At 40.5% G+C, this 22,905-nt stretch overlaps 1 protein-coding gene across 6 annotated transcripts in view; it reads left to right on the forward strand.

Moving 5' to 3' along the window:
• The window catches only part of TANC2 (tetratricopeptide repeat, ankyrin repeat and coiled-coil containing 2), a 363,149-nt gene that overhangs the window by 299,338 nt on the left and 40,906 nt on the right, over nucleotides 1-22,905 (forward strand). For all 6 annotated transcript variants that reach the window (XM_060080807.1, XM_060080805.1, XM_060080801.1 and 3 more), the window contains one exon: nucleotides 21,315-21,423. In XM_060080807.1, the coding sequence (XP_059936790.1) occupies nucleotides 21,315-21,423 (109 nt within the window). The remainder of the gene's footprint in view (nucleotides 1-21,314; nucleotides 21,424-22,905) is intronic.

Consider the following 22,905-nt stretch of genomic DNA (forward strand, 5'->3'; position numbering starts at 1 on the left):
GAAACTGGCTGTAATTGCTTTCCATTGTAAGCGAGTCTGATTAGCAGGACCCTTTCCAGGCAGGGTTTGCCTTTATGGCTTCAGCCTCCTTTTCCTGTACATTGTTTCCCACTCTGTTCTCCACTTTATCTCCAGCTTCTCTCTAGAACATCTAATGTGGTTCAGTAGACCAGGGAAGACTAACTCAGTGCCTCTGAATTCACATTATGTAGGCCAGTGCCTGACATGCATAACTCTGGGTAAGGAGAACTTTCAGAAGCTACAGAACATCTCTTCTAGTCCGTTTTCCTGGGCTTTCAACACTCACATCTTCACCCTGAACTTATTGACCTTATTAGGGAATTAGACACAGATGAGAATATTCTGCTGAAGCCAAAAAGTAGTTGACCTTCATCAGAAATAGGCCACCCAGGGAGGTACTTCTGCTAAGTGAAGAGAGTCAGTAATCTGAGGATGGCACTAGAAGGAGGAAAAAGCAGAGCTGGAGGTCAGTGCAGCAGCTGAGATAGAGTTTTCCTTATTTTAAATATCAGACTTCCTGTTGTCCCAGAATCAGGGCAGACAATTGACATCCCAGAAAGAGTGACCTAAGGTTGCATACACGTCTGTCACAGAAAGAAATGAATTATAGATACCTTTTCTTGGCTTGGTAACAGGGTAGAGTATTTGTATATATATGCGTGTTGGTGTTTAGCCAACTGTAAGCAAAGTATCACTGCAAAATCTTTCATTACATCAAAACTTCTAAGATTTTAGATTTACATTCTAGATAAAAGTTTGCCCCTTGAGGCACTCATAAGCCTTAGACCTCATCACCTTATTCTGCCTTCTATTTCCCACTATTCATCACTGTCATATTCTGTCATACTCTGAAACTAATCTTTCTTATATGTTATTCCCTCGGCCACTGAGCTATCAGATTAACTCACTAATCTAATAAACTAATCTCTGTTGTTATGCTCATAACAGGGAAGTAGAAAACATTAAATGCAACTTGCGTATTTTAAGTAAGGCATTTAAGAGAAGTCACCAGCCTTTATAATCCAACCTATTAATGACTTTGATAGTTGAAATGTGAGGCTGATAGAGTAGACAGTTGGGGCCACCAGGCTTTTGGTGCTGTCCAATTACTGCCTAATATTTCTACATAGCTTTAGGCTAGCCCTGAATGAACCCCACTCTTTTTTTTCCTGTTTCTTTCCTGTTATCTCTGTTTTCATGGTATTAGCCTCCCCTTCCCTAAGAACAGCTCTCAGATCAACATTTTGATGCGTATATATACATGTAAGATTTTGACATAGAGATTCAAAGACTCAGCTGCCTTATTTTTAGTTGTTTGAATAAAACGCAGGAAGCCTGTTGTAAACTTTAATGAGTCTTAAGCTGTAGAACCTAATGAGGTTTGATTTGGAAGCCTAATTTGAGCTGGCCTGATTTCCTCAAACTAAGAGAAGCAAATTTATAGTGGGTGGAAAAGGGAAAAAGCTACGCAAGTCCTAACTGTACCTGTGGGGACAGTTGAGTACTTACTCGATTCCTTGTGGCCAGAGTTGATACCTTACAATAAATGTTCTTTAAGATTTTTCTTAATTATTTTGGCCATGTTAGCAAATTACACATTGGAGACTGGGTGCCCCAAAATCCATGTCACAAAGCAGAGTGTCAGAGTAGAAGCAGTTTGTCAAAGGGGAAAAAAAAGAGGCCATTCTCCCTATAAAGGAAAACTAATTTTGTGTCAGAAACTTGTACAGCCTGGCTTCTTAAAGAATACATAAGTCTGAAATGACCACAGAATGGTGAGTTGCAGGGTTGTGGTGGTTTTATTTGTTTTTTGGGTTTTTTGGGGGTTTTTTTGCGGTACGCAGGCCTCTCACTGTTGTGGCCTCTCCGGTTACAGAGTACAGGCTTCGGACGCGCAGGCTCAGCGGCCATGGCTCAACGGGCCTAGCTGCTCCGCGGTGTGTGGGATCTTCCCAGACCGGGGCGCGAACCCGTGTCCCCTGCATCGGCAGGCGGACTCTCAACCACTGTGCCACCAGGGAAGCCCTATTTGTTTTTTTAATCCAAACAGGAGCCTCCAGGCAGGACACACTTAACCTTACCCTCACTGAAGCATGAACTTGAGGTTAATGCTCCTCAGCCATTGCAGGCTCCCACAACAACCCCTTGAACTGGCAGATGGATTCTGCTTTCTAAAAGCATTAGGAAAGAATTCAGCAAAGTGATAGATCATGAGAAGAAAAAAGAAGGCTTCTGGAACTAAGTCAGCCTTTAGGAGGTTTGGAAGAGTTAATGCAGAGAGAAGAGAGGGGTACCAAACACCTTTTGCTCGTACATGTCCCTTAGTAGATGACCTTACCTGCCTAGAAATACTAGCTCTCTAATCTCTGTTCTGGGTCCAGATCTGCTTCACTTCTAATTCTTTTCTACCACTAAGGGGAAGTCAGTCTTCTGGTGTCATGATTTCAATATGTGATTTTCATGGAGAAATTTCACTAATCTATAATAATTGGGGGGATTTGTCTAATTTGCCATAAATATTTTGTCCTTATTATCTAAACCATTTTCTAACTCCCTATTGGCATCGAGAATAAATTTGAGACTCAAAATAATAATGGAATATCTATTATTCTAGTGACCCAGGGTCATGGTTTTGTAATATAATGCAAGGGAGATATTACATGAAATCTACTATATATCTGGGAATATGTCCAGTTTCCCCAGGCATGATGTCCTTAAACTTTACAAATTTGTTTCTCTCAGCATAAATCATGGAACCCACATCTATCAGTCAAACAGGTAAATTGTCCCCATTGTTAAAACTCTCATGTCTTCAAAGATGGACAGCTATAACATATTTTTTTTCCTTCTCCAAGTCCAAAATTAAGTTTAGGGAAAGCTGGTAATCAGAATTCTTCTCCACACCTATTTAAAACTGAGAACTACTTATTTTTACTGTCATAAAAACTCATGTGAAGTTTGCTAAGTTCATAAATATACAGAGAAGTAGTTCTGCTTATAGGATGGAGAGAGAGCATCATTTTATGACTTGGCAGGCATGCAGAAGAGTCAACTAATGAAAACACAGAAGGAACTTGTACTCTCCTATATGTGATTTTGCTACAAACATAATATTGCTTTATATATTTAAATTATATATATATATATTGCTTTTTTAAGGTGTAGCAAATATGGGTTAAATCAACTACACATAAGAAGTAAAGCAGGGGGGGCTTCCCTGGTGACGCAGTGGTTGAGAGTCCGCCTGCTGATGCAGGGGACACGGGTTCGTGCCCCGGTCTGGGAGGATCCCACATGCCACGGAGCGGCTGGGCCCGTGAGCCATGGCCGCTGAGCCTGCGCATCCAGAGCCTGTGCTCCGCAACGGGAGAGGCCACAACAGTGAGAGGCCCGCGTACCGCCAAAAAAAAAAAAAAAAAAGAAAAAGTAGAGCAGGGAAATTTTAAGGGAAATTTTTGGTACTGAAAGTAGCGTAGGAAATAGAGGCTAATTTTTCCTGTTAATGAGTCTCTGAAGCAACACGGGCTGAATGAAAAGATGGGAATCCCACAGGCTTTCCTAGATTGTCACACCAAGATTCGTGGCACAGCAATCAGAAGGAGTTACTGCCAGCTTAGTGGGATATGACAGCACATTTTCTTTTTTTGTGAGCGGAGCAACTTGCTCGGCTGTCTCTAGACTTTCAAAAGCAGCTGAATCTCCACATTTGGTAAAATCAACACTAATAGCCTTCTATTCACTCAACCATAAGAACCCACAGCTGTGAAACATGTATTCACTATAGCCATCAGCATACCCACTTGGTTCTACCGCCCAAACTTTACTTGTAAGTATCCACTTATTTCCACCTCTACTGTCCACACCCTATGTAACCTCCTCCTGAAAATCCTGCAATGGCTTCTTGTTGTGATTAGAATAAAATCAAAGCCAGATCCTTCAAAGCCCTGTATTACAAAGATAGCTTCTGCCTGCCCTCTCTAATTAAGTTCATTTGTTCTCCCTCTTATTCACAATTTTCTGGTCATAAATGGTCATCTGTCAGTTGCTAGAACTTGCTAAGCTCTTTTCCACCCCTGGCTCTTCGCAATTAATAGTCCGCTCCATCCGGAGCTCACTTTCCCTCATCACATGGCAAGATCTCTCACTCCTTCAGGTCTCAGCCTAATGGCCACCTCCTAAGACTTCCACGTGTCACCTTATCTAAGAAAGTCCTTCCTGGCTTTAACATAGCAACCTTTTTACTTTCTAGTCTTTTATTAATTTATTGTCTGTGGATACTTGTTTATTGTCCGCTTTCCCGTCTAGAATGTGAGTGAGCTCCATGAGGACAGGAGCCTTCCTATCACGCTCACCTTGGTCTTCCTAATGATTAATAGAGTGGCTGGCACACAGTCAGCACTCAGCAAATATTTTGTTAAATAATGCATTAATGAGTGAACAAAGACGTGGTCAGTGGTACTAACTTTAAGCTTGCAACTGGAAGTATTTGAGAAACTCTCCCCATAGTTAAGTAGTTTCGTTTGTTCTGCTCCTGCACCTTGGTAGAAAGTGAAGGTATGCATTTTGGCACGCACCCTGTGAACATTTGTTAGGTAACACATTCAAGGCTCTGTGTTAAGCACTGCAGCGGATACAAATAACAAGTAAGATCTGTCTACCACGACTTACAGGATTGCGGGTTTACCAGACATATTTATAACCAGCTATAATTTAAGGCCGAGTGCTGTGCTGGAGGTACAAAGGAAGAGTTGAGGAACGTGGAGTGGAAGAAGTGATCCATCTTCCTGTGCCTGTTGTTGGCGTTTCAAACTGTGGCAGTTCAGTGGCGTCACAGCTCTGCTGCCTCGTGAAGCCCTGCCAACTGCCTAAAGGCTTCACTGGCACAGCAGAGGCAGCCAGCGTCCGTTCTCCTAGGGCCAGTGATGCATTAACAGAACAGAAGCGCAGGAGGAAACTGTGAGGCATAGCGGGAGAAAGCAGCAAATTTCTATCCAAGTTCTATGTTTAAAAAGAAATTATGCTGTTCCACCCATTTCTACAAAGGTACATCTTGGGCACGCTTTACTTATAGTGTCCTCCTTATCGTTAGCACTTCCATCTCCACGTTGAATATGAAACAGTAAGACAAGCTGACTAGAAATGTATTTTGTATTCCAGTTCCATGAGAAAGCCACGAAAAGAACATGCCAAAGCAGTTACTAACTGAAAAGCTGAAGATAGAGGCGAGCATTTCTGTAAAGATGTGGCTGTCATTTGCAACAAGCAGACTGTAAGGCAGCAACCACCAAAGTTTAACTGCAGGCAGGATTTTTAAGATGAGAGATGAAAAAGATCAAGATTGTCAGTGTATGGTCAGTATTTGAGTCATGGTCACACTCATTTCACAGTTGATCTGTGGCAACAGAGATGCCTGCCAGTTCAAGGTTGAATTGGATAGTGCATTAGACAGTGGATCTGAAGTCCTTGTGTTGCTTTTCCATGAACGCATCTGCGTGGCATTTATTCATTCATGAAACATTTATTGAACTTTTACTCTACACCAAGGACTCTGCTAGGTACTAGAGAAACTTAGGTGACTAAGACACCCCCAACACTAGAGCCATGACATTCTAGAGGAACGCCAGACACATAGCAACCAATGACAGTGCCATAATACTGAGTACCATAGGGACCTAGACAAAGAGAAAATACTTTGCAGAGTAAGTGACAGTCAAGTTCAGCCTTGAAGGATGAGTTGATTCTGTTTAGCAGCATTGGCACAGGAGAGCACTGTAAGCAGGCTATAAAACATAAGGGCAGGGACAAAAACAAGTGTGAAGACATGAAGTGCCCTTGCGGAATTTTGAGAAGCCATAATTAGAAAATAAGACATATGGGCTTCCCTGGTGGCGCAGTGGTTGAGAGTCCGCCTGCCGATGCAGGGGACGCGGGTTTGTGCCCCATTCTGGGAAGATCCCACATGCCGCGGAGCAGCTGGGCCCGTGAGCCATGGCCGCTGAGCCTGAGTGTCCGGAGCCTGTGCTCCACAACGGGAGAGGCCACAACAGTGAGAGGCCCGCGTACCGCAAAAAAAAAAAAAAGGACATATGGTCAGAGAGAATGATAGCACGTGTCACTAGGAAAAAAGTCTTGAATGCCAGGTGTAAGACTTTACAGTTTATTCTGTAGATATCAGGGAGTCTAATTTTGTGAGGAGGAGGAGACAATGATCAGATAACTCTGATAATGTGCAAAATAGCTCTGACAAGTAGCATATAGAAGATGGGTTGAAGAAGAGGAGAGACTGCAGGTCAGGATACTAGTTATGAGGTTTAGAGCAGTAGTCTAGGTGAGAAACACTAAGGCCTGTAATGTGAGAACAGAGAGCAAGGTAGACATTTTGGAGATACTCAAAAGCACTTGGTCTTTTTTTGTGTGTATGGGAGGTAAGGGTGGAGGGATCAAAAATGACTTCAGAACTTATCTTGAATGATGGAAAATAGTGAAGCTACTGACCAGCATAGAACATTCTGAAAGGAGGAAGGGTTTTAGCATGAACAAGGGCAGGAGGAAGAACAGGCTTATGGGGAGAGGTGACATCCTGTTTTTGGCATGTTTATACTGAATTGCCTCCAAGGGAAGATGAACAAATATATGTAGATATGTGACCTTGGAAAACAGGAAAAGGGAAAGTTGAAGGCATGAGGTTATGGACTGTGGAGTTATCAGCAAATAACTGACAGTAGAAGCCATAGAACTTAACAAGATCACACAGGTTAAGAGTGTAAAGCAGGAAGTTTGGAAGCATGAAAACAGAATAGGTATTTTTTTTACTGACATATATTTGTTTTACAATGTTGTGTTAGTTTCTGCTGTACAGCAAAGTGATTTATACACACACACACACACACACACACATTCTTTCCCTTTTTTTGTATTCTTTTCCATTATGGTTTATCATAGGATATTGAATATAGTTCCCTGTGCTATAACAGTAATACCTTGTTGTTCATCCATTCTATACATAATAGTTTACATCTGCGAACCCCAGCCTCCCACTCCATCCCTCCCTCAGCCCCCTCCCCCTTGGCAACCACAAGTCTGTTCTCTATGTCTGTGAGTCTATTTCTGTTTCGTAAATAGGTTCATATCAGAGTAGGTGTATTTAAATGCTAGAAGAAAATGGTGAGCCAAATAATAATTTACAAGAGTAATATTAGAGAAACAAGAGAAAGTAAGGTCATGGAAATCAAAGGAGAAGACTTTTCCGGGTTAGGTCTGAAGTAATGAATATAATTTCTGCCTGTATTCCATTAGCCAGAACTGTCAGTTGACCCCACTTGAATGTGAACGCAAGGTCCCTGGCAAAGTAACTGCTTCCCAACAACTCTCAACTGTGGATGGGAGCACAGACCTTTTGCAGACAGATATCCTTCTCTGCCCCATAATTCTAATCTCACTAGGTCTCCCTAAATAATTCCCCACAAGTACCTCTATAATATAAAGACATTCCACAGCAGCACATGTTATTTCAGCCCACATTATAAGATAGCTAGGATAGGCTTTAGGTTGTAAGCAGTTCCTTGCCAGCTGGCTGTCCCTGTACCACTTTATCACATCTGAGCACCACATAGAAGAATATCAGAACACTTAAGTGTTATGTCTCTGAAACACTAAAGTGTTGTATATCAAGTTTGTCATCACCAGAGCTGATGAAATCTATGTGACTACACATTAGTGACTCTGGCTAGAACAATGGAGAAAACATCCATGCTGGAAATATTTGAGTCCATTTGTTAGTGTGTTTCAGTACCACAAATAGAAACTTAAGATTAACTATCTCCCTTGTGTGCTAAGTGAAAATCTATTAGAAAAACATAGTACCATTGTATATTTTATATATAACAACTGTTATGAGACTTCCAAACCGGTAAATGGGCAGAGGGTAGGGATGCTCTAGAGGGTAGTCTTGCCTTAGAAAGAGATTTTGTCTGAAAGATTCCATAGTTCTGAACTCTTGTGGTACAGGGGCATCAGGTAAGGGCAGATCCTCACTGTCTTATAACCTATAGTTTTCCAAGGGTGAGTATCACTTGTCTCCAGTAATCCTTATTGAGGGGCTGCTGATGCCTACAGATGGAATGGAGGTTGGATCTACCCTCTGATATTCTGGATACGCCCTTCCCTGCCTTTTGTCAGGAGAGGGGAGAGGAGACAGTTCTGGGGGGAAGAATCTTTAACTCTGATATGTGATTGATTCTCTCCTAAAATATCGCAAAGCAAATATATCTTGAATGTAAGGTTTATATCCTCCTGAAGACCTCTGATCTACATGAGAGGTTCATATTCCTCCTGTTAGCTTAACTTTTACCTTATTTCTTAGGGACTGGTTAGCTCTGTCCTTATCCCCACTCTCTGCCTGAAGTTACACTACCAAGTTTTCCTGCAGTGACTAACAGTGAATGACATCCATCCCCAGTCATTTTTCCCTTTCTGGCTGTAAAGGTAGTGGGGTTAGGTGTGGAGGGGCAAAGATTGGAGTTAAGGATAGGGTACTGCATTTCACCCTGCTGCATACGTTAAAGATTAAAGTTCTGTTTGAGCACACAGTCATCTTCTGATATGTTTAAAGTCTTTTATGGTTAACGTTCATTCCTTTAGTCCAGCAGTGTGCTAGTTACTATGGAGGATATAAAAGAAATATAAAGTACATTTTACTTAATATCTCTCACTTAATTCTCACCACAGTCCTGAGAGACAGGTGTTACTATCCCTGTCTTACAGAGAGGTTAGAAGGCTTATTCAAGGCTATAAAGCTTGTAAGTGACAGAACTGGGATTTGACTTTCTTTCAGGGATGGAGTCCGCAGGGTGACTGAATCACAAGGTGACCTAATTATATAAGCTATGTGGAAATACTTCTTCTGCCCTCACCGCTGCCACCCCCCCATTGGTCTTTATAACCACATATGAACCCACATTAATGTTTATTTTGATCACCATCATCTTTAATTATAGGGGAAAACATAGTTGTGTTCAGTCATGTGTAAAATGTCACAGTGACTAGGGCTCTCTCTATTTCTTAACTACTCTCTCCCAAAATGCTAATCGAAAAATGTCAAAATTAACAGTTGCTGATTTTAATTGTAAGAATTCAGATTGTACACTGTAAAAATGAACATATTGTTCTTTACATTGGTCAACTTTTTCATACAAATTTGCCCAGAAATAAAAACCAGTTCCTAATCTTGTCAGTGTGGCAGTGGAACGAGGTTTCAGAAGACCTTGGGTTCTCATCTCATCTCTTTTACATCTGAGCAACGTGAGCTAGGATCTGTCCTTCAATCTTCCTGAGTTTCAGTCAACTTTCTACCGTATTAGGAGAAATAATGTAGTATAGGTGTAGGGGAGAATATAAGTGTTGTAGTATTTCGAAAACCCTGAGGTAGTTTACAAATGTAAGGGATTATTATTCATTCATTCTGCTGCTCTTTACTCCTATTAGCAGGTTGTACATATGTGAAAAAAACGTAGCTTCCGTCCTCAGTACAGTCTAGTGGGAAGACCGACGTGCAGACAGAGAGAGAGTGCTGCAGTTGTGCAGTGATGGGGATGTGTACCAGGTACAACAGAGCCTAAAGGAAAGAATCCCTGAGTCCATCTGGGGGCACCAGGGAAGGCTTCACAGAGGAGATGGTGTGGACTGAGACTTGAAGAATGAGAAGTAGTTTGCCTGATGAACTAAACAGAGAAGAGAATTCCAGACAGAGGGAAAGCATGTTTGAAACTCTAGAATAAGTTACTCTGTCTGGAATTAGAAGTACAGGGTAAGGAGGTAAAGACACAGATAGATGAGGGACAAATTATGGAGAGCCTTTGAATACCATGCTAAGGAGTTTAGATTATGTACAGGAGGAAATATAAAGCCATTGAAGAATTTTGAGGTGAATTTTGATCAGGTTTCTGTGTGGGCCAGGAAGGAGGCAGTGGAGAGAATGAGTGGATTGCAGTTATCCAAGAGAGACAATGCAAAGGGGGGAGAAAAACAGCAGCTGATGTTATGCCTGAGTGACTGGAAGTATTTTTTAAAAATAAAGAACTCTTAAGGGGATTTGGTTTTAAGGGAAGACTTCAGCTTCAAACAGCATCGTTTGACTGGTCATTTGGAGGTAGAAGGATCAGCAGGCAGCTAGAGAAGCAAAGGAAATCTCAGAGCTAGAGATGCTGTTGCAGTGAGAGCTGAAGCCAGGAGTCGAGGGGAGGGCTGCCTGCGAAAGAAGAGTGAATGGGGAATAGAGCAAAGAAGTTAATGTAACCAAAGGAAAGGAAAAGTGCCAAGGTAGTGTCACAGATGTCAAGAAAAGAGACAGTTTCAAGGAAAATAGTCCATAAGACCTAAAGCTGGAAGGAGAAAATAAAAAGAAAGAAAAAGATCAAAGGCTAAAAGAAAACCAATTAAGAGGCTCCTGGTGATCTTAGAGAATGGTGAGGCTAGGAGTCAAAAGGAATAAGGTTTGGCTTCAGTGCCTCCCTATTGCCTGTGGTGTTGAATACCGACTCCTCAGCCCAGAATCTTAACTTTCCTGGGAAGCCAAAGCAGTTGACTTGTTTCTCCCCATACATCCTCTGGGATTGTAAAAATTTGCCTTTATATGTTCATTCATTCTGTTCCCTCCATCTTCTACGCCTTTCCCCACTTTCCTATTTTCCTACCTATCAGCATCACACGCAAACTTCCAGGACCCAGAGACAAAGGATTTCTCTTGCAGGAAGACTTTCAATTCCCTCTCTCTCCTCTGAATCACTGTTACATTTAATTTCAGGAACTCAGTAGCAGTCAAGAGGTTCAGAGCACAAGCTTGGTAATCAGATAGACCTGGGATGGAATCTGGGTTCTGTCACTTACTGTGCTGTCTTAGTGGAGTCACTTCCCCTCTCTGATTTTTATATCTAATATCTGTAAAATGGGGATAATTATATTTACTTCTTTGTGTTGTTGTGGGGAGTAAATGAAATGATGTATATGAAACAGCATATTGCCTGGTTCATGTTTATTTTCAGAAATGGACTCATAGTAATGTATGTTATATTTGTTTTCTTTGTACATCTTTGTAGCCCATACCACAATCAGTGCCCACTCTGCTCCATCCACCACTCCAGCCAGAATGCTAGCTTCTTGCAAACTCATCTCTGTATCATTGTCTGGTAAATTGCATCATGGACTTTAATTCTTTGTTCTTTCTTGTAGCCAAGCCCTTGGTCATGTGACTTTGCAGGGACTTGTTCTGGTTAACACTTGCCATCTTCAATGAGAGGGATGTAAACAAAAAATTAAAAGTGTTATATTTGAAATTTATAACCCTAAATAAGTATAAAAGAAAGTTAAAAAAATGTTTAAATGTATTCTTAAAAAAAAAGGTTTGGGAGTGAGCAAATAATAAGAAAAATAGACATAAATGTAGACAACTCCACATATAGGCACATTCACACTATGGATTAGCCAGTGACATCATATTTTGTCAGAATAGTAAGGTACAGGGGAGGGACCTTCAAGATGGCGGATGAGTAATATATGGAGATCACCTTCCTCCCCACAAATACATCAAAAATACATCTACATGTGGAACAACTCCTACAGAACACCTACTGAATGCTGGCAGAAGACCTCAGACTTCCAAAAAGACGCCTTCAGGTGACCTACATGCAGAGGCGGGGCCAAATCCAAAGCTGAACCCCAGGAGCTGTGCAAACAAAGAAGATAAAGGGAAATCTCTCTATGCAGCCTCAGGAGCAGCAAATTAAATATCCACAATCAACTTGATGTACCCTGCATCTGTAGAATACATGAATAGACAACGAATCATCCCAAAATTGAGGCAGTGGACTTTGGGAGCAACTGTAGACTTGGCGTTTGCTTTCTGCATCTAATTTGTTTCTAGTTTTATGTTTATCATAGTTTAGTATTTACAGCTGATTATCATTGGCAGATTTGTTTATTGATTTGGTTGCTTTCTTCCTTTTTTTTATATATATTTTTTTCCTTTTTCTCTTTTTGTGAGTGTGTATGTGTATGCTTCTTGGTGTGATTTTGTCTGTATAGCTTTCTTCTACCATTTGTGCTAGGGTTCTGTCTGTCTGTGTTTTTTTTGTTGTTTATTTTTTTAAGTATAGTTTTTAGCACTTGTTATCATTGGTGGATTTGTTTTTTGGTTTCGTTGCTCTCCTTTCTTTTTTATTTTTCAATTTTTAATAATTTTTTTTATTTTAGTAACTTTATTTTATTTATTTTTCTTTTTTTTTCTTCTGAGCCAAGTGACTGACAGGGTCTTGGTTCTCTGGCCAGGTGTCAGGCCTGAGCCTCTGAGGTGGGAGAACTGAGTTCAGGACATTGATCCACCAGAAGCTTCCTAGCCCCTCGTAATATCAATGGGCGAGAGCTCTCCCAGAGATCTCGATCTCAACACTAAGACCCAGCTACACACAACGACCAGCAAGCTACAGTACTGGACACCCCATGCCAAACAATTAGCAAGACAGGAACACAACCCCACCCATTAGCAGAGAGGCTGCCTAAAATCATAGTAAGTTCACAGATACCCCAAAACACACCACCAGACGTGGTCCTGCCCACCAGAAAGACAAGATCCAGCCTCATCCACCAGAACACAGGCTCTAGTCCACTCTACCAGGAAGCCTACACAACCCACTGAACTAACCGTATCCACTAGGGGTAGACACCAAAAACAACGGGAACTACAAACCTGCAACCTGTGAAAAGGAGACCCCCAAACACAGTAAGTTAAGCAAAATGAGAAGACAGAGAAATACACAGCAGATGAAGGAGCAAAGTAAAAACCCACCAGACCAAACAAATGAAGAGGAAATAGGCAGTCTACCTGAAAAAGAATTCAGAGTAATGATAGTAAAGATGATCCAAAATCTCGGAAATAGAATGGAGAAAATACAAGAAACGTTTAACAAGGACCTAGAAGAACTAAAGAGGAAACAAACAATGATGAACAACACAATAAATGAAATTTAAAATTCTCTAGGAGGAATCAATAGCAGAATAAATGAGGCAGAAGAATGGATAAGTAACCTGGAGGATAAAATAGTGGAAATAACTATGAAAGAGCAGAATAAAGAAAAAAGAATGAAAAGAATTGAGGACCGTCTCAGAGACCTCTGAGACAACATTAAACGAACCAATATTTGAATTATAGGGGGTCCCAGAAGAAGAAGAGAAAAAGAAAGGGACTGAGAAAATATTTGAAGAGATTATAGTTGAAAACTTCCCTAATATGAGAAAGGAAATAGTCAATCAAGTCCAGGAAGTGCAGAGAGTCCCATACATGATAAATCCAAGGAGAAACACGCCAAGACACATATTAATCAAACTATAAAAAATTAAATGCAAAGAAAAAATATTAAAAGCAGCAAGGGGGGCTTCCATGGTGGCACAGTGGTTGAGCGTCCACCTGCCGATGCAGGGGACACGGGTTCATGCCCTGGTCTGGGAAGATCCCATATGCCGCGGAGCAGCTAGGCCCGTGAGCCATGGCCGCTGAGCCTGCGTGTCCAGAGCCTGTGCTCCGCAACGGGAGAGGCCACAACAGTGAGAGGCCACATACCGCGACAAAAAAAACAGCAAGGGAAAAGCAAAAAATAACATACAAGGGAACCCCCATAAGGTTAACAGCTGATCTTTCAGCAGAAACTCTGCAAGGCAGAAGGGAGTGGCAGGACATATTTAAAGTAATGAAAGGGAAAAACCTACAACCAAGTTTACCCAGCAAGGATCTCATTCAGATTCGACGGTGAAATTAAAACCTTTACAGACAAGCAAAAGCTAAGAGAATTCAGCACCACCAAACCCACTTTACAACAAATGCTAAGGAACTTCTCTAGGCAGGAAACACAAGAGAAGGAAAAGGCCTACAAAACCAAACCCAAAACAATTAAGAAAATGGTAATAGGAACATACATATCGATAACTACCTTAAATGTAATTGGATTAAATGCTCCAACCAAAAGATATAGACAGGCTGAATAGGTATAAAAACAAGACCCATATATATGCTGTCTACAAGAGAACCGCTTCAGACCTGGGGGCACATACAGACTGAAAGTGAGGGGATGAAAAAAGATATTCCATGCAAATGGACATCAAAAGAAAAGCTGGAGCAGCAGTTCTCATATCAGACAAAATAAACTTTAAAATAAAAACTATTACAAGAGACAAAAAAGGCCACTACAGAATGATCAAGGGGTCAATCCAAGAAGAAGATATAACAATTGTAAATATTTATGCACCCAACATAGGAGCACCTCAATACATAAGGCAAATGCTAACAGCCATAAAAGGGGAAATCGACAGTAGCACAGTCATAATAGGGGACTTTAACACCCCACTTTCACCAATGGACGGATCATCCAAAAAGAAAATAAATAAGGAAACACAAGCTTTAAACGACACATTCAACAAGATGGACTTAATTGACATTTAGAGGACATTCCATCCAAAAACAACAGAATACACTTTCTTCTCAAGTGCTCATGGACCATTCTCCAGGATCATATCTTGGGTCACAAATCAAGCCTTGGTAAATTTAAGAAATTTGAAATTGTATCAAGTATCTTTTCTGACCAAAACACTATAAGACTAGATATCAATTACAGGGAAAAAAAACCTGTAAAAAATACAAATACATGGAGGCTAAACAATACACTACTAAATAACCAAGAGATCACTGAAGAAATCAAAGAGGAAATCAAAAAATACCTAGAGACAAATGACAACAAAAACACGATGGTCCAAAACCTGTGGGATGCAGCAAAAGCAGTTTTAAGAGGGAAGTTTATAGCAATACAATCCTACCTCAAGAAACAAGAAACATCTCAAATAAACAACTTAACCTTACACCTAAAGCAATTAGAGAAAGAAGAACAATAACACCTCAAACTTAGCAGAAGGAAAGAAATCATGAAGATCAGAAGGTAAGCAAAATTGATAAACCATTAGCCAGACTCATCAAAAAAAAAAAGGGAAAAGACTCAAATGGAATTAGAAATGAAAAAGAAGTAACAACTGACACTGCAGAAATACAAAGGATCATGAGAAATTACTACAAGCAACTATATGCCAATAAAATGGACAACCTGGCAGACATGGACATATTCTTAGAAAAGCACAACCTTCCGAGACTGAACCAGGAAGAAATAGAAAATAGAAACAGACCAATCAGAAGCACTGAAATTGAAACTGTGATTAAAAATCTTCCAACAAACCAAAGCCCAGGACCAGATGGCTTCACAGGCGAATTCTCTCAAACATTTAGGGAAGAGCTAATACCTATCCTTCTCAAACTCTTCCAAAATACAGCAGAGGGAGGAACACTCCCAAACTCATTCTACGAGGCCACCATCACTATGATACCAAAACCAGACAGACATGTCACAAAAAGAGAAAACTGCAGGCCAATATCACTGATGAACATAGATGCAAAAATCCTCAAGAAAATACTAGCAAACAGAATCCAACAGCACAATAAAAAGATCATAGGGGCTTCCCCGGTGGCACAGTGGTTGAGAGTCCGCCTGCCGATGCAGGGGACATGGGTTCGTGCCCCGGTCCGGGAAGATCCCACATGCCACGGAGCAGCTAGGCCCGTGAGCCAAGGCCGCTGAGCCTGCGCGTCCGGAGCCTGTGCTCCACAATGGGAGAGGCCACAGTGGTGAGAGGCCCGCGTACCGCAAAATAAATAATAAATAAAGCTTTAAAAAAAAAAAAAAGATCATACACCTTGATCAAGTGAGGTTTATCCCAGGAATGCAAGGATTCTTCAATATACGCAAATCAATCAATGTGATACACCATATTAACAAATTGAAGAAGAACCATATGATCATCTCAATAGATGCAGAAAAAGCTTTTGACAAAATTCAAAATTCATTTATGATAAAAACCCTCCAGAAAATAGGCATATAAGGAACTTACCTCAACATAATGAAGGCCATATATGACAAACCCACAGCCAGCATCATTCTCAATGGTGAAAATCTGAAACCATTTCCATTAAGATCAGGAACAAGACAAGGTTGCCTACTCTCACCACTATTATTCAACATAGTTTTGGACGTTTTAGTCACAGCAATCAGAGACAGAAAAGAAATGAATCCAAATCGGAAAAGAAGAAGTAAAACTCACTGTTTGCAGATGACATGATACTATACATAGAGAATGCTAAAGATGCTACCAGAAAACTACTAGAGCTAATCAATGAATTTGGTAGAGTAGCAGCATACAAAATTAATGCATAGAAATCTCTTGCATTCCTATACACTAATGATGAAAAATCTGAAAGAGATATTAAAGAAACACTCCCATTTACCATTGCAACAAAAAGAATAAAATACCTAGGAATAAACCTACCTAAGGAGACAAAAGACCTGTATGCAGAAAACTATAAGACACTGATGAAAGGAATTAAAGATGATAGAAACAGATGGTGAGATACACCATATTCTTGATTGGAAGAACAACATTGTGAAACTGACTATACTACCCAAAGCAATCTACAGATTCATTGAAATCCCTATCAAACTACCAATGGCATTTTTCACAGAACTAGAACAAAAAAATTTCACAATTTATATGGAAACACAAAAGACCCCGAATAGCCAAAGCAATCTTGAGAAAGAAAAACGGATCTGGAGGAACCAGGCTCCCTGACTTCAGACTATAGTACAGACTACAGTCAGCAAGACAGTATGGTACTGGCACAAAAACAGAAATATAGATCAATGGAACAGGATAGAAAGCCCAGAGATAAACCCATGCACATCTGGTCACCTTATCTTTGATAAAGGAGGCAAGAATATACAGTGGAGAAAAGACAGCCTCTTCAATAAGTGATGCTGGGAAAACTGGACAGCTACATGTGAAAGAGTGAAAATAGAACACTCCCTAACACCATACACAAAAATAAACTCAAAATGGACTAAAGACCTAAATGTAAGGCCAGACACTATAAAACTCTTAGAGGAAAACACAGGCAGAACACTCTATGACATAAATCACAGCAAGATTCTTTTTGACCCACCTGCTAGAGAAATGGAAATAAAAATAAACAAATGAGACCTAAGGAAACTTAAAAGCTTTTGCACAGCAAAGGAAACCATAAACAAGACAAAAAGACAACCCTTAGAATGGGAGAAAATATTTGCAAAGGAAGCAACTGACAAAGGATTAATCCCCAGAATATAAAAGCAGCTCATGTAGCTCAATATCAAAAAAACAACCCAATCCAAAAATGGGCAGAAAACCTAAGACATTTCTCCAAAGAAGATATATAGATTGCCAATAAACATATGAAAGGTTGGTCAACATCACTAATCATTAGAGAAATGCAAATCAAAACTACAATGAGGTATCACCTCACACCAGTCAGAATGGCCATCATCAAAAAATCTACAAACAATAAATGCTGGAGAGGGTGTGGAGAAAAGGGAACCCTCTTGCAGTGTTGGTGGGAATGTAAATTGATACAGCCACTATGGAGAACAGTATGGAGGTTCCTTCTAAAACTAAAAATAGAACTACCATATGACCCAGCAATCCCAGTACTGGGCGTATACCCTGAGAAAACCATAATTCAGAAAAAGTCATGTACCACAATGTTCATTGCAGCACTATCTACAATAGCCAGGACATGGAAGCAACCTAAGTGTCCATCGACAGATGAATGGATAAGGAAGATGTGGCACATATGTACAATGGAATATCACTCAGCCATAAAAAGAGACGAAATTGAATTATTTGTAGTGAGGTGGATGGACCTTGAGACTGTCATACAGAGTGAAGTAAGTCAGAAAGCGAAAAACAAATACCATATGCTAACATATATATATGAACCTTAAAAAAAAAAAAAAGGGTTCTGCTGAGCCTAAGGGCAGGACAGGAATAAAGACACAGACATAGAGAATGGACTTGAGGACACAGGGAGGGTGAAGGGTAAGCTGAGACGAAGTGAGAGAGTGGCATGGACATATATACACGACCAAATGTAAAATAGATAGCTAGTGGGAAGCAGCCACATAGCACAGGGAGATCAGCTCGGGGCTTTGTGTCCACCTAGAGGGGTGGGGTAGGGAGGGTGGGAGGGAGACACAAGAGGGAGCAGAAATGGGGATATGTGTATATGTATAGCTGATTCACTTTGTTATACAACAGAAACTGACACATCATTGTAAGGCAATTATATTCCAGTAAAGGTGTTAAAAAAATAAACATAGTAAGGTACAAATGGAAATGCCAGCATGTAATGGCAATTGCTAGTTTACCTTCTGTGTCTTAAACACCATAAGCTTTGAGTCCGGTGAACTGACCAGAATCATTCTTTTATGAATAATGTAATATGCTTGTATCCAAAAAGAAATAAACTAGTGTTATCACCTTCATCTTTTCCTTGAGCCAGATGGCTTGCTGTTTCTCCTCAGTGCCTGACCAACAATAACAAAAGCAAGCACTGTCCTCTATAGCTGGCTGAAATGCATACTAGAGAGTTGGAAGCATCTTCCCAGGGTGCCCTAGTCACGGTAGTAAAGTAAATGCACTAGGGCAAGTCAGTTCTGTGTCTAACTGACAGTTCATATCCTTGTCAGACATGAGCTTTATCCTTATTCCTCACCAGCATGGATTCTTATTAATGGCCTGAAGCATAAGTGGTGGATCGTATTCAGGAGTTCTAGTCACTATGTACAGCCATGGATGAGACACTTAATGTAATAATTCTTACACCAGGGAGGCTACAATAATTTCATTGTTAATAACTGGTTAGGATTTTGAGAACTTGAGAAAGGGAACTTTTATAAATGGTTCTCATTAACTTCTGTTAAAATAGCCTACCAACTACATTGGGCTTTCAAGGGATATATAAAAGTTCAGTAACAATTTCTAGATTTTGTGAGTGTGAAACAACCCTGGGCTCATATCTTCAGATGACACTGATGATTCCATACAAGATAACAGTTGTCTGAGACATTCTCTCAATTAAATAACTTTCTTTCCTTTATGGTTAGTTTTATCTGATCAAGTAAGATGACCTGGTATCCACTAGAATTCAGAAATTGTACAAAGCCAAAGGTTAGAACATAGTAGAATTTCTTTTTAACGTTTTATAGGATGATTCCTACCTAAGATGGGAACTGTCCCATCCTCTGTTCTCCAAGTTCTTTACTGAAGCTTAAAAAAGAGGGAGGGAGGAAGGGAGGAAGGAAAGGAAGAAGGAAGGAAGGATATGTTCATTTTTCAGACTTCAGTATTAGACATCTTCAAATGTTAAACCTGGCAGAGTAGCCAGTGTTAAATATGAGACAAAATCGTCCAGTAGACATTTGGGCCTCCTCTCAGCGAAGTGTCACCAACAAAAATTCACTGGCTGTTTTTCCTTCTGTTTGATTAATTCATTAGGCTTGAAACTGAGATAATAGTTTGATTTTCCTCCTCTATGACACTCCAAGTGAAAGGAGTAAAAGAGTTGTGTTGTCAGTAACATAGAGAGCTCTGCTGACACTAACCTGGTTGGGGAGTAGAGAGACAGTTCTAAGTGTCACAGTTCCTACAGACTACAGCAAATGTGGTGAGAAGGCACAGCCGAAAGGTGACCCAGTATCCTTTCTTTAATGTCTGATCTTGCTTCCAAAAAAAAATTTTTTTAATAAATTTATTTATCTATTTATTTGTTTTATTTTTGGCTGCGTTGCATCTTTGTTGCTGTGCACGGGCTTTCTCTAGTTGCGGCGAGCAGGGGCTACTCTTCATCGCGGTGCACAGGCTTCTCACTGCAGTGGCTTCTCTTGTTGCAGAGCACAGGCTCTAGGCGTGTGGGCTTCAGTAGTTGTGGCACGTGAGCTCTAGAGCACAGGCTCACTATTTGTAGTACACTGGCTTAGTTAACTCCGTGGCATGTGGGATCTTCTCGGACCAGGGCTCGAACCCGTGTCTCCTGCATTGGCAGGCGGATTCTTAACCACTGCGCCACCAGGGAAGCCCCCCAGAAATTTTTATTGAGAATTTTTATGTGCAGTACACAACGTTTGGCACTGTGGAGAGTATAAACAACTCGGGATTTCTGTCATAAATGTAAATAAAAATACACATACACAATCCTGCATGTATACACATACCTTACATACATACACATATACATATATACATTCACACTTAAAGGCATATATCATTAGTATGCTTTGAGCTGGAAGGAATAGAAAACATCAACTCAAATGGATTAAACAATAAAGAAATGTATCACTTCATATAACAAGTAGTCCAAAATTAGGGCCCCTTCTGATGCTATACAGTCGGGACTCAGGCTCTATTTTTCAGCAGTTCTCTTAGCTTAGCCTTTTTGTTGGCTTTGTCGTCAGGCCAGCTGACCACATGATTACAGGAGGGCTGTGGCAGTACTGAGCATCCTGGGCAGATAAGACAACATGCAGAGGCAGAGAAAAGGGTTTTCTCATTCATGAACAGATTGGGGATCTGTTGACAAGGAGATGGGGGGTGAGAATGATGCCATCAGGAAACCTACAGTCTAGTAGAGGAGAGAGCATGTAATAGTGTGGTAGACACTGTATTAAAGGCATATACAACCGATGATGATTGCACCAAAGACGGAGTGCTGTGTTCTTGGCTGGGAGAAAATGTTAGAGAGAAAGGATAGAGGCTTGGTAGAAGCTGATCAGAGAAGACTTCACTTGGGGAAGAGGTTGTTAATCCCGTTTGGGACATGTTGAGTTTAAGGTACTATAGGACCTCTGGGTAGAGAAATCCAGTAGACAGTTGATGTATATTGATCTAAAGCTGAAACATCTAGATAGAGAAAAAGATAATAGGGTTTAGGTGGTGGCGAAGGCTCTGAGGATGGATGAGCTAAATCCAGAGGACACACTAGGACCAAAAATGTGATCCTGAGGAAGCAACACTCACTTTTAAAGCATGGGTGAAATAAGAGGAGTTGACAGAGACAGAAAATAAAAATGGATCTTTTAATGTCATCTATGTGTGGGATGGGTGTAAGCCAACTAGAAATGACATTCTGTGATATTCACACATGTGATTTGGGTAAAGGGCTGGTAAAAGCTAGGAACCGTTCACTACCCGTTATTTGCCCAATAGCAGGTGCCCTTCCTTAAGAAACTGGTTGAATGAGACAGAGTTTCATTGGAGGTATGGCTAGACCTGAACAGTCATCCACCCAAAGGAGAATTGGGGCATTAAATTTTCTAAAATGGGTCTCTTTTTTTTTTTGGCAGGAGTGGTCACACGTTACTTGCCTTCTGGTTTTCCCGCCAAGAGGGAAAACTAAACCGACAGCAGACAATTGAACTGGGACATCACATCCTCAAAGCACACATTTTTAAGGTAATTAAAGAAGTTGGAGGTGTTTTTCTTTCCATTTCCATCAGGCTTTCCTTAACACTGTGTGTATGAAGCTACTATTATGTCAGTGTGGCCCCTGCTTTCTGAAATCAGTTTGTTGCAAAATTGGTCCATCTCCTAAAATTTCTGACCTGTTCCTCCCTAGGACTTTGAAAGAAAGCCACATTTGTCATCTCCCAGTTTAGTGGATTGCTAGGCTTTCCAGGAAAGGTACATGCATAAACATTTAGGTAAGAAGCATATACACATACACATGTGTACTCCATATATGACCCACCATCTGCTGAGAAGAGTCACGTTGTAGCATTAGTTGCAGGTTTTCACAATGCCTAAAAAAAATTGCTGAGAGCAGTTTACCCTCTCAGTGTTCTCATAATTGTTTTAGGGAAGATTTTAATATTCCTGGTGCTGTGATTTTCAAACTCTTTGTCTAGAACCAACTATAACCTTCCTTTAAGCTACTTCCCCCATTCTCTCTTCAAATTATAATCCCAGTTTTTCGCAGTAGTTTCAAAACTTTTAAGGACTCCAAGCATCAGCCTCCCTCTCCCAACATCCACACGGCTGGAGTGGAGGACCCAGAGAAGAGCACGTAATTCATCTCTTTGTGCTTGGATGCATTCATTTGTTCATTCAGTGCTTACTGAGGCATTGTACTAGGTGCTAGGGATACACAAACCAAAAATATACAGCCCCTAATCTCAAGGAATTTATTGTCTAGATAGCAGTTGTGGGGCAAAGGACAGAAGTCAAGGAAGAAATGTGTTTTCCTGATTTTCCTAGCCCACAGCTTGCTATTTCATCGGCCACCTACAATCCCTACAATCTCTTCAGACCACTTTTGCTGCTCCCAGATTGAGAAATACAGAGATCTTAAATAGTCCTCTGGCTTGGACTTCCCCCAAGAGATACTGTTCAAGATAAAACAGTTCTGTTCTCTTCAGAGAGAAAAATGACATTAAGGGCAACTTCAAGAGCCTAGCAAATTCTTCCCAGTATATAAGTACACAGCTAGAGAAGCCTTTTCATCAGATGGACAGAAGTAAAACCCACAGTGACAAGTCCTTTGTTTGAATCATAATTGTCTTATTAATAAATCACTCTACCAAAAAATGACCGTACCTAGTGACCTTACTTAATGGGAGCAGAATGAGACTCTTTTATTTTAACAGGCAAGGTGTCTCATTCCAATTTCAAGTGGACCAAAAAGCATCTGCTACTTCTACAAACTCTAAGATGAGTATCCTTCAATTAGACGGGAAAGTAACTTACGTATTAAGCATCACTGCTTTAAACGCTTGAACATTTGTCATCACCCTCTGCCTAGGATCAAATGCAATGAAGATGATACCTGTCTTTATGCCCTGCACCATAAAATAAATACCACATGAAACAGATAAATGATATGAAGTTTCATGTGATCCCCTGTGACTTTATCCACTACAGGGAGATCTACATTTATTT

This window comes from Mesoplodon densirostris, chromosome 18 (genome assembly GCF_025265405.1).
Source record: "Mesoplodon densirostris isolate mMesDen1 chromosome 18, mMesDen1 primary haplotype, whole genome shotgun sequence".
Lineage (NCBI taxonomy): Eukaryota > Metazoa > Chordata > Mammalia > Artiodactyla > Ziphiidae > Mesoplodon > Mesoplodon densirostris.